Raw genomic sequence first — 10,707 nt, forward strand, 5'->3', positions numbered from 1 at the left:
GAGGGGGGGGCAAAGGGCTGTGCTGTGAGAGGTGTCTGTTTTCTCATCCTTGTACAGGCGTCTCAACAAAGGAGCTATAAAGAGAGTGAAGGAGTGCAAAAGCCAATTATATGGCTCGATGATATGTATATATTATTCACTGCCTATAGAGAAGCACCTCTTTGAAGTGTCACATATGATGTAGGCAGTATTCTTGTTAGAATAAACTCCATGACAAAATGGCGATGGTAACCAGATGTTTACATTAGTTCACATTCCAAAGTAGGACCCAGTGCGCAGAAGCCAGGGTGCTATCTCCTCTCTCTTATTTCTTCTTCCTTTTTGACCAATGAAACAATGTTTTAAGCCTCAGTGAGGACTGCCCTCTTCTGAAGATGTATATACGCTTACCCCATGTAATAAAAGTTAGAGATTGCTTTGACCAACTTCTGTGTCAGTGTCCAGTCTCTCAACCACGCGTGGATATTAACCCCCTGGGGGTACATTGATTTGGAACACCAAAGTGTATCTTAAATGCCCTAATTTAGGGCGGTTTCAACAACTGATTAATATTACCATAACACTGCCATAATGTGCCTTTCCCAGATAACATTGCTATAAGGCCCCTAACTAACTCTGCATTAAGGTGCCCAAAAAACACTGTCATAAGGTGCCAAAGTAAATCTGGCCTAAGGTGCCTGATAGGGATGAGCGAACTCGAACTGTATAGTTCGGGTTCGTACCGAATTTTGGGGTGTCCGTGACACGGACCCGAACCCGGACATTTTCGTAAAAAGTCCGGGTTCGGGTTCGGTGTTCGTCGCTTTCTTGGCGCTTTTGTGACGCTTTCTTGGCGCTTTTTGAAAGGCTGCAAAGCAGCCAATCAACAAGCGTCATACTACTTGCCCCAAGAGGCCATCACAGCCATGCCTACTATTGGCATGACTGTGATTGGCCAGAGCACCATGTGACCCAGCCTCTATTTAAGCTGGAGTCACATAGCGCCGCCCGTCACTCTGCTCTGATTAGCGTAGGGAGAGGTTGCGGCTGCGACAGTAGGGCGAGATTAGGCAGATTAACTCCTCCAAAGTACTTGATTATTGATCGATCTGCAGCTGTGGATCATTGAGCTGCTGATACTCAATTGCTCACTGTTTTTAGGCTGCCCAGACCGTTTGTCAGTCACATTTTTCTGGGGTGATCGGCGGCCATTTTGTGTCTTGTGGTGCGCCAGCACAAGCTGCGACCAAGTGCATTTAACCCTCAATGGTGTGGTTGTTTTTTGGCTAAAGCCTACATCAGGGTGAAGCTATCACACCAAGTGCATTTAACCAGCAATAGTCTGTTTATTTTTTGGCCATATACTACATCAGGGGCAAGCTGCGCCCGTCACCAAGTGCATTTAACCCTCAGTAGTGTGGTTGGTCAAGCTATCACACCAAGTGCATTTAACCAGCAATAGTCTGTTCATTTTTTGGCCATATACTAAATCAGGGGCAAGCTGCGCCCGTCACCAAGTGCATTTAACCCTCAGTAGTGTGGTTGGTCAAGCTGTGACACCAAGTGCATTTAACCAGCAATAGTCTGTTCATTTTTTGGCCATATACTACATCAGGGGCAAGCTGCGCCCGTCACCAAGTGCATTTAACCAGCAATAGTGTGGTTATTTTTTGGCCATATCCCAGTCTAATTCTGTCACTAAATCCATACCGGTCACCCAGCGCCTAAATACTAGGCCTCAAATTTATATCCCGCTAAATCTGTCATTACCGCTGTACTGTTGTGGCTGGGCAAGTTATTTAGTGTCCGTCAAAGCACATTTTTTGTTCAGGGTTGAAATACAATTCCCAATTTAGCAATTTCATAATTTAGTGGTTTCTGCTATATCAGAGCTATTTGAAATCTATCCCTAAAAGGGTATATAATATTCAAGGTGCACATAGGGTCATTCAGAATAACTTTACACACACCCGCTACTGTGCATTTCCAAGTCCAATTCTGTTAGTAAATCCATACCGGTCACCCAGCGCCTAAATACTAGGCCTCAAATTTATATCCCGCTGAATTTGAATACAATACATTGGGCCAAATAATATTTTTGTTGTTGTGGTGAACCATAACAATGAGAAAAACATCTAGTAAGGGACGCGGACGTGGACATGGTCGTGGTGATGTTAGTGGACCCTCTGGTGCTGGGAGAGGACGTGGCCGTTCTGCCACATCCACACGTCCTAGTGTACCAACTACCTCAGGTCCCAGTAGCCGCCAGAATTTACAGCGATATATGGTGGGGCCCAATGCCGTTCTAAGGATGGTAAGGCCTGAGCAGGTACAGGCATTAGTCAATTGGGTGGCCGACAGTGGATCCAGCACGTTCACATTATCTCCCACCCATTCTTCTGCAGAAAGCGCACAGATGGCGCCTGAAAACCAACCCCATCAGTCTGTCACATCACCCCCATGCATACCAGGGAAACTGTCTCAGCCTCAAGTTATGCAGCAGTCTCTTATGCTGTTTGAAGACTCCGCTGGCAGGGTTTCCCAAGGGCATCCACCTAGCCCTTCCCCAGCGGTGAAAGACATAGAATGCACTGACGCACAACCACTTATGTTTCCTGATGATGAGGACATGGGAATACCACCTCAGCATGTCTCTGATGATGACGAAACACAGGTGCCAACTGCTGCGTCTTTCTGCAGTGTGCAGACTGAACAGGAGGTCAGGGAGGAAGACTGCGTGGAAGACGATGCAGGGGACGATGAGGTCCTAGACCCCACATGGAATGAAGGTCGTGCCACTGACTTTCACAGTTCGGAGGAAGAGGCAGTGGTGAGACCGAGCCAACAGCGTAGCAAAAGAGGGAGCAGTGGGCAAAAGCAGAACACCCGCCGCCAAGAGACTCCGCCTGCTACTGACCGCCGCCATCTAGGACCGAGCACCCCAAAGGCAGCTTCAAGGAGTTCCCTGGCATGGCACTTCTTCAAACAATGTGCTGACGACAAGACCCGAGTGGTTTGCACGCTGTGCCATCAGAGCCTGAAGCGAGGCATTAACGTTCTGAACCTTAGCACAACCTGCATGACCAGGCACCTGCATGCAAAGCATGAACTGCAGTGGAGTAAACACCTTAAAACCAAGGAAGTCACTCAGGCTCCCCCTGCTACCTCTTCTGCTGCTGCCGCCTCGGCCTCTTCTGCTGCTGCCACCTCGGCCTCTTCTGCTGCTGCCGCCTCGGCCTCTTCCTCCGCCTCTGGAGGAACGTTGGCACCTGCCGCCCAGCAAACAGAGGATGTACCACCAACACCACCACCTCCGTCACCAAGCATCTCAACCATGTCACACGGCAGCGTTCAGCTCTCCATCTCACAAACATTTGAGAGAAAGCATAAATTCCCACCTAGCCACCCTCGATCCCTGGCCCTGAATGCCAGCATTTCTAAACTACTGGCCTATGAAATGCTGTCATTTAGGCTGGTGGACACAGACAGCTTCAAACAGCTCATGTCGCTTGCTGTCCCACAGTATGTTGTTCCCAGCCGCCACTACTTCTCCAAGAGAGCCGTGCCTTCCCTGCACAACCAAGTATCCGATAAAATCAAGTGTGCACTGCGCAACGCCATCTGTAGCAAGGTCCACCTAACCACAGATACGTGGACCAGTAAGCACGGCCAGGGACGCTATATCTCCCTAACTGCACACTGGGTAAATGTAGTGGCAGCTGGACCCCAGGCGGAGAGCTGTTTGGCGCACGTCCTTCCGCCGCCAAGGATCGCAGGGCAACATTCTTTGCCTCCTGTTGCCACCTCCTCCTTCTCGGCTTCCTCCTCCTCTTCTTCCACCTGCTCATCCAGTCAGCCACACACCTTCACCACCAACTTCAGCACAGCCCGGGGTAAACGTCAGCAGGCCATTCTGAAACTCATATGTTTGGGGGACAGGCCCCACACCGCACAGGAGTTGTGGCGGGGTATAGAACAACAGACCGACGAGTGGTTGCTGCCGGTGAGCCTCAAGCCCGGCCTGGTGGTGTGTGATAATGGGCGAAATCTCGTTGCAGCTCTGGGACTAGCCAATTTGACGCACATCCCTTGCTTGGCGCATGTGCTGAATTTGGTGGTGCAGAAGTTCATACACAACTACCCCGACATGTCAGAGCTGCTGCATAAAGTGCGGGCCGTCTGTTCGCGCTTCCGGCGTTCACATCCTGCCGCTGCTCGCCTGTCTGCGCTACAGCGTAACTTCGGCCTTCCCGCTCACCGCCTCATATGCGACGTGCCCACCAGGTGGAACTCCACCTTGCACATGCTGGACAGACTGTGCGAGCAGCAGCAGGCCATAGTGGAGTTTCAGCTGCAGCACGCACGGGTCAGTCGCACTACAGAACAGCACCACTTCACCACCAATGACTGGGCCTCCATGCGAGACCTGTGTGCCCTGTTGCGCTGTTTCGAGTACTCCACCAACATGGCCAGTGGCGATGACGCCGTTATCAGCGTTACAATACCACTTCTATGTCTCCTTGAGAAAACACTTAGGGCGATGATGGAAGAGGAGGTGGCCCAGGAGGAGGAGGATGAGGAGGAGGAAGAGGGGTCATTTTTAGCACTTTCAGGCCAGTCTCTTCGAAGTGACTCAGAGGGAGGTTTTTGGCAACAGCAGAGGCCAGGTACAAATGTGGCCAGACAGGGCCCACTACTGGAGGACGAGGAGGACGAGGATGAGGAGGAGGTGGAGGAGGATGAGGATGAAGCATGGTCACAGCGGAGTGGCACCCAACACAGCTCGGGCCCATCACTGGTGCGTGGCTGGGGGGAAAGGCAGGACGATGACGATACGCCTCCCACAGAGGACAGCTTGTCCTTACCCCTGGGCAGCCTGGCACACATGAGCGACTACATGCTGCAGTGCATGCGCAACGACAGCAGAGTTGCCCACATTTTAACCTGTGCGGACTACTGGGTTGCCACCCTGCTGGATCCACGCTACAAAGACAATGTGCCCACCTTACTTCCTGCACTGGAGCGTGATAGGAAGATGCGCGAGTACAAGCGCACGTTGGTAGACGCGCTACTGAGAGCATTCCCAAATGTCACAGGGGAACAAGTGGAAGCCCAAGGCCAAGGCAGAGGAGGAGCAGGAGGTCACCAAGGCAGCTGTGTCAATGCCAGCTCCTTTGAGGGCAGGGTTAGCATGGCAGAGATGTGGAAAACTTTTGTCAACACGCCACAGCTAACTGCACCACCACCTGATACGCAACGTGTTAGCAGGAGGCAACATTTCACTAACATGGTGGAACAGTACGTGTGCACACCCCTCCACGTACTGACTGATGGTTCGGCCCCATTCAACTTCTGGGTCTCTAAATTGTCCACGTGGCCAGAGCTAGCCTTTTATGCCTTGGAGGTGCTGGCCTGCCCGGCGGCCAGCGTTCTGTCTGAACGTGTATTCAGCACGGCAGGGGGCGTCATTACAGACAAACGCAGCCGCCTGTCTACAGCCAATGTGGACAAGCTGACGTTCATAAAAATGAACCAGGCATGGATCCCACAGGACCTGTCCGTCCCTTGTCCAGATTAGACATTAACTACCTCCCCTTAACCATATATTATTGGACTCCAGGGCACTTCCTCATTCAATCCTATTTTTATTTTCATTTTACCATTATATTGCGGGGCAACCCAAAGTTGAATGAACCTCTCCTCTGTCTGGGTGCCGGGGCCTAAATATATGCCAATGGACTGTTCCAATGTTGGGTGACATGAAGCCTGATTCTCTGCTATGACATGCAGACTGATTCTCTGCTGACATGAAGCCAGATTGTCTGTTACGGGACCTCCCTCCTCTGCCTGGGTGCTGGGCCTAAATATATGCCAATGGACTGTTGCAGTGGTGGCTGACGTGAAGCCTCATTCTCTGCTATGACATGCAGAATGATTCTCTGCTGACATGAAGCCAGATTGTCTGTTACGGGACCTCTCTCCTCTGCCTGGGTGCTGGGCCTAAATTTATGAAAATGGACTCTTACAGTGGTGGGTGACGTGAAGCCTGATTCTCTGCTATGATATGAAGACTGATTCTCTGCTGACATGAAGCCAGATTGTCTGTTACGGGACCTCTCTCCTCTGCCTGGGTGCTGGGCCTAAATATATGCCAATGGACTGTTGCAGTGGTGGGTGACGTGAAGCCTGATTCTCTGCTATGACATGCAGACTAATTCTCTGCTGACATGAAGCCAGATTCTCTGTTACGGGACCTCTCTCCTCTGCCTGGGTTCCGGGGCCTAAATATCTGAGAATGGACTGTTCCAGTGGTGGGTGACGGGAAGCCAGATTCTCTGCTATGGGACCTCTCTCCAATTGATTTTGGTTAATTTTTATTTATTTAATTTTTATTTTAATTCATTTCCCTATCCACATTTGTTTGCAGGGGATTTACCTACATGATGCTGCCTTTTGCAGCCCTCTAGCCCTTTCCTGGGCTGTTTTACAGCCTTTTTAGTGCCGAAAAGTTCGGGTCCCCATTGACTTCAATGGGGTTCGGGTTCGGGACGAAGTTCGGATCGGGTTCGGATCCCGAACCCGAACATTTTCGGGAAGTTCGGCCGAACTTCTCGAACCCGAACATCCAGGTGTTCGCTCAACTCTAGTGCCTGAATAACACTGCAAAGAGGTGTCCAAAGAACATGGAGGCACATTTATTAAGACCGGTTTTAGATGCCAGTCTTAATAAGCCCCTGCGCTAGCGGAGGATCCGCCGACGTAATGAAGCGCAAGTTCTAAATGTAAGACTGCTTCCGAACCTCCCAGGTGTCTTACATTTAGACCTTTTTCTATGCCTGGCGCGAGCGGGGCGAAATCGTAAAATGCAGGGTAACTAGCTGTTGCTCCACAATTTAGGTGCATTTCTGAATGATAAATGACCCCCGTGGAGCCCAAATGATATTTCCATGTGGTGCTAAAGAAACACTGAAAAATGATGAATAAATAAGACTGTCATAAGGTGGCTAAATAACAATGACATATACAGTACAGACAATAAAGGACCTCATGTAGCGGCATCCTGTCCTTCTGTAGGTACATGGATCAAGTGTCGGATTGTCGGTGCAAGAATCATGGCCCTTTAGGAGTGTCAAAGGTCACACCCCACTAATGTGCCCTGTGGGCGACCTCTCTAATGTTACATCATTTTACTTTTCTGAAACAGACCACCCCTGTAATGCTGAACTTTTGAAAAAGTTGTCACAGACGTATTGTCCGTACTACAATGAAATTAAAGAGACCAGTTCTGGATTAAGTCAATATGGCTTCTCATCATCAATCACCTGCAGTGTCGGGGGTGGCCCTCTGAGACATTGGCATTGTACCGTACTCACCAAATATTGTTTTCCTATGCAGAGTGAGGCACTCCTGGTCTGGAAGACACAGTAAGCTTTGCCCCTTACAGTCGGTTGGTGTCTCAGCAGACGCGTAACAGGTTTCACATGTAAGACAGTAACCTAAAGAACATGGAATAAAACTGTATAAAATTACAGACAGAACATATATATATATATATATGTAACACCCCAGAGTTGTGTTACTACATGCCTCTACCCTGCTATTATCTGTTAAAAGCCTTTACATTGTCATCTGATGTAATTTATATTATGTCTTTCACAACTGTGCATCTAAAGCCATGTTAAATATAATTGTTAGTTGTAATTTTCCAGGTTCACCAGCAGGTGGCAGCAACGCATTGGCCAGGTACTAGTTACAGTTTAGTATATCTAGGCTGGAATGGATTATTCGAGCTTACCTCCTCCTCTGTGGAGGTGTGGACCTTTCCAACATCCTGCAGCATGGGTGGAGAAGGAAGTTAGAGTCAGTGTAGCCTCCCTTCTGCTAGGGGTAGGGTGTGTGTGTGTGTGTGTGTGTAAAGATCTTGTCTCGGCTGAGACCTGATCATATCCCCAGTCTGAGCACCTTCAGTCTCAACTGGATGGAGAAGCAGAAAACTACAATCTCCAGAGTTCCAGGAAGAAAGTATCCCCTTAGAAACTATCTGTGAGTTAAGTTCAGAGACCTAGGAGAAGCCATTCCTCCTCAGCTAGTCTGTCCCCACAAAGCAGAAGTTATAGAAAAGTGAAGAAAATTAATTCCTGCCACAATGAAAGAGCTACCAAGCAGACGACTTATCCTGCAAGCTCTAAATAGAAAAGCAGGAGTATTTATTCCTGCCAATACTTGTTAAAACCTGCTGGGACCAGAGACCAAAGTGGTATACTGCTTGGATACAAGTTATATTCAGTAAATAAATGTTTGAACTTTACCTAAAGGTCTGAACATCATTTCTGCTTTAAAATCCCTCTATTACTCCTGCTATCACTACACTCAAATTTATTGCAAGTGAGCCAGGAGCCAGGAGTTCAGCTGTACCCAGGTAGGAGACACCGTTGAGACAATTACCACTACCCAATAGAGACATTATAGGATATTACACCACTCTGGCAATCCTAACCTGGGATGTGCGTTATAACACCTTGGAAGGGCCCTGGGATAGTACCCTGCACACACTGAAATTGGCGTCACGTTCATATACAGAACATTTTCCACCTGACCCAGCCACTGCATTAAAGTGGAGTCAGCGTACCCGTTCCTGGTCAATGCATATACAACATATAAAATCTAGTGCAGCTCCTCCTCTGACCCATCGGCTCATGGACTCCACAAGACCTCACAGATGTCATGTGGAATCAGATCCTTTAAATTGCTCGGTGTGGCCTCCAGAGATCCCATCGATGATGATCAGATTGAGAACTTGGAATCTCAATCTCTTTGTCATGTTCCTCATTCCTGGACAGTCTTTGCAGTGTGGACGAGGCACTTTCCTGATGAGAGAGGTCACTGCCATTAAGTGGCACTGCTGCCGTTTAGGGGGCACTTGTCTCTACAGTTGTAAGGTAGGTGGTACTTGTCACAGCCACAAGATACCAGGACCCCAGGTTTCAATTAGCATATTGCCCAGAACACCACACTCCCTCCACCAGCTTGTCTTCTTCCTATATTACACCTGATGCCATCTCTTCTCCAGATAAGTGATGTACACGCACCCAGTCATCCACATGATGTAAAGTGTGAGGGGGCATAACTGCTGTGAAGCGGCACAAAGATGGGCATAACTACTGTGAAGGGGCACAGAGGAGAGCATAATTACTGTGATGGGCACAAAGGTGGGCATAACTACTGTAATGGGGCACAAAATTGGGCATAACTACAGTGAGGGGTCCACAAGTTGGGCCTATCAACTGTGTGGTAGCACTAAGGGGAAATGCCCTAAATTACCCTTGTTATACATTGGGATGGCTCGATCTTGCAGGGCCAGCACAGAGCCCCCTTGTAGGTATTTGCCAGGTACAGTCACCATCCCTTCTTTATGTGATTAAGGGACATCACGCCGACCTCAGCGACACCCTGGATGAGGTAGGACCATTTGGTTCTTTCGTTTATTGCAAGGAGTATTGGTACCGCCGTGCACCCTATGATAGTTTGGAAAGTGTAGTTATGCATTGGGCGGAGTTAGAGAAGTGAAAAATTTGCGGCGGCGGGGTGGGGGGAGGGTTCTGGTGGGGGTGAAAATTCTGAATCCTTGCCCCCGGTGTAAGAAAGCCTAGCTACACCTCTTCAGTTGTCCTACATTTATTTCCACCCTCCTGCTCATACAGAGAATCTGTGGATCTGCTCTGTAAATATAAAAACTAGGGTTTTTATATGTACATACATAGCTTGTATTTAGAGGTTCAACCTAAATGTTCTGCACCCAACCTGTTCTAGTGCCCCCATCTACGACATGTCTTCTTCTGTAACATGGATGCACCCTCTATAGCTATATGGTGTACTGGGCAGTGTGCACTGTGGCTGCAGATTGCGCACCTCCTATAGATACAGTGGCTCCAAACAGGTACTGGATTGGTAGCAGTCATAATCCCTGCTTGCCCCATGGATAAAATACCTTGACCATAGTCCCTGAAAGGGCATGTGGAGGTCTTGCAAGGGGGCATTGAACCCACTCTACTAGCTAGGGTTTTTATGGTCTCCTACTCATGGCCAGTGAATGACTTCTTCACTCTGTAGCTTCTCCAGTGATAGCACATGGTCATCTCAGCAGCCCGATTGGAGTCGGGAAGGATTTTTTTCCCCCTATAATGAGGAAAATTGGCTTCTACCTCACAGGGTTTTTCTTTTCCCTCTGAATTAACTTGCAGGATAACCGGCTGAACTAGATGGACTGAGGGCTTTTTTCACCCTTGCAAACTGTGTCACCTGAAGTTTTTGGGATCAGCTCAGTTAGAGGAACCCCTTTATAGTCCAGACACCCCCTTAAGTCAGCCTTGAAAAAAAAAATAGGAATGGAGTAGAATTTACCTGAAGCCATCAGTACGACCGAAATGCAGAGGAGCAGTAGGAGTCTCATGGTGACTCTTCTCCTGATGAGTGTCAGCTTCTCACTGACTGCCCTGCAGTAAGACACCTGGCAGGGCTCCTTGGGGAGGCAGGAGCAGGGCACAGGTGACAAGAAGTCGGTGATGTTTGACGCCTATTAGTCTGATGTCCCCTGAGTATGAAAGAGTCGCAGCAGTGATGCAAATAATCACCTCAATCTTTTGCCACCAGCAGCACCATAAATGCATTGGGTCAGCCTGTAAGGGGGTGCCCCGATGAGAACCGTCAGAGCACTGACCTACCTCCTCC

At 48.9% G+C, this 10,707-nt stretch overlaps 1 protein-coding gene across 1 annotated transcript in view; it reads right to left on the reverse strand.

Annotated features, from left to right (window-relative positions):
* The window catches only part of LOC122926387, a 47,950-nt gene extending 38,568 nt beyond the window's left edge, over positions 1–9,382 (reverse strand). The window contains exon 1 of the mRNA XM_044277762.1: positions 9,301–9,382. Within this exon, the coding sequence (XP_044133697.1) occupies positions 9,301–9,382 (82 nt within the window). The remainder of the gene's footprint in view (positions 1–9,300) is intronic.
* Positions 9,383–10,707: the final 1,325 nt, after the last annotated feature.

Source organism: Bufo gargarizans, chromosome 2 (assembly GCF_014858855.1).
Source record: "Bufo gargarizans isolate SCDJY-AF-19 chromosome 2, ASM1485885v1, whole genome shotgun sequence".
NCBI lineage: Eukaryota > Metazoa > Chordata > Amphibia > Anura > Bufonidae > Bufo > Bufo gargarizans.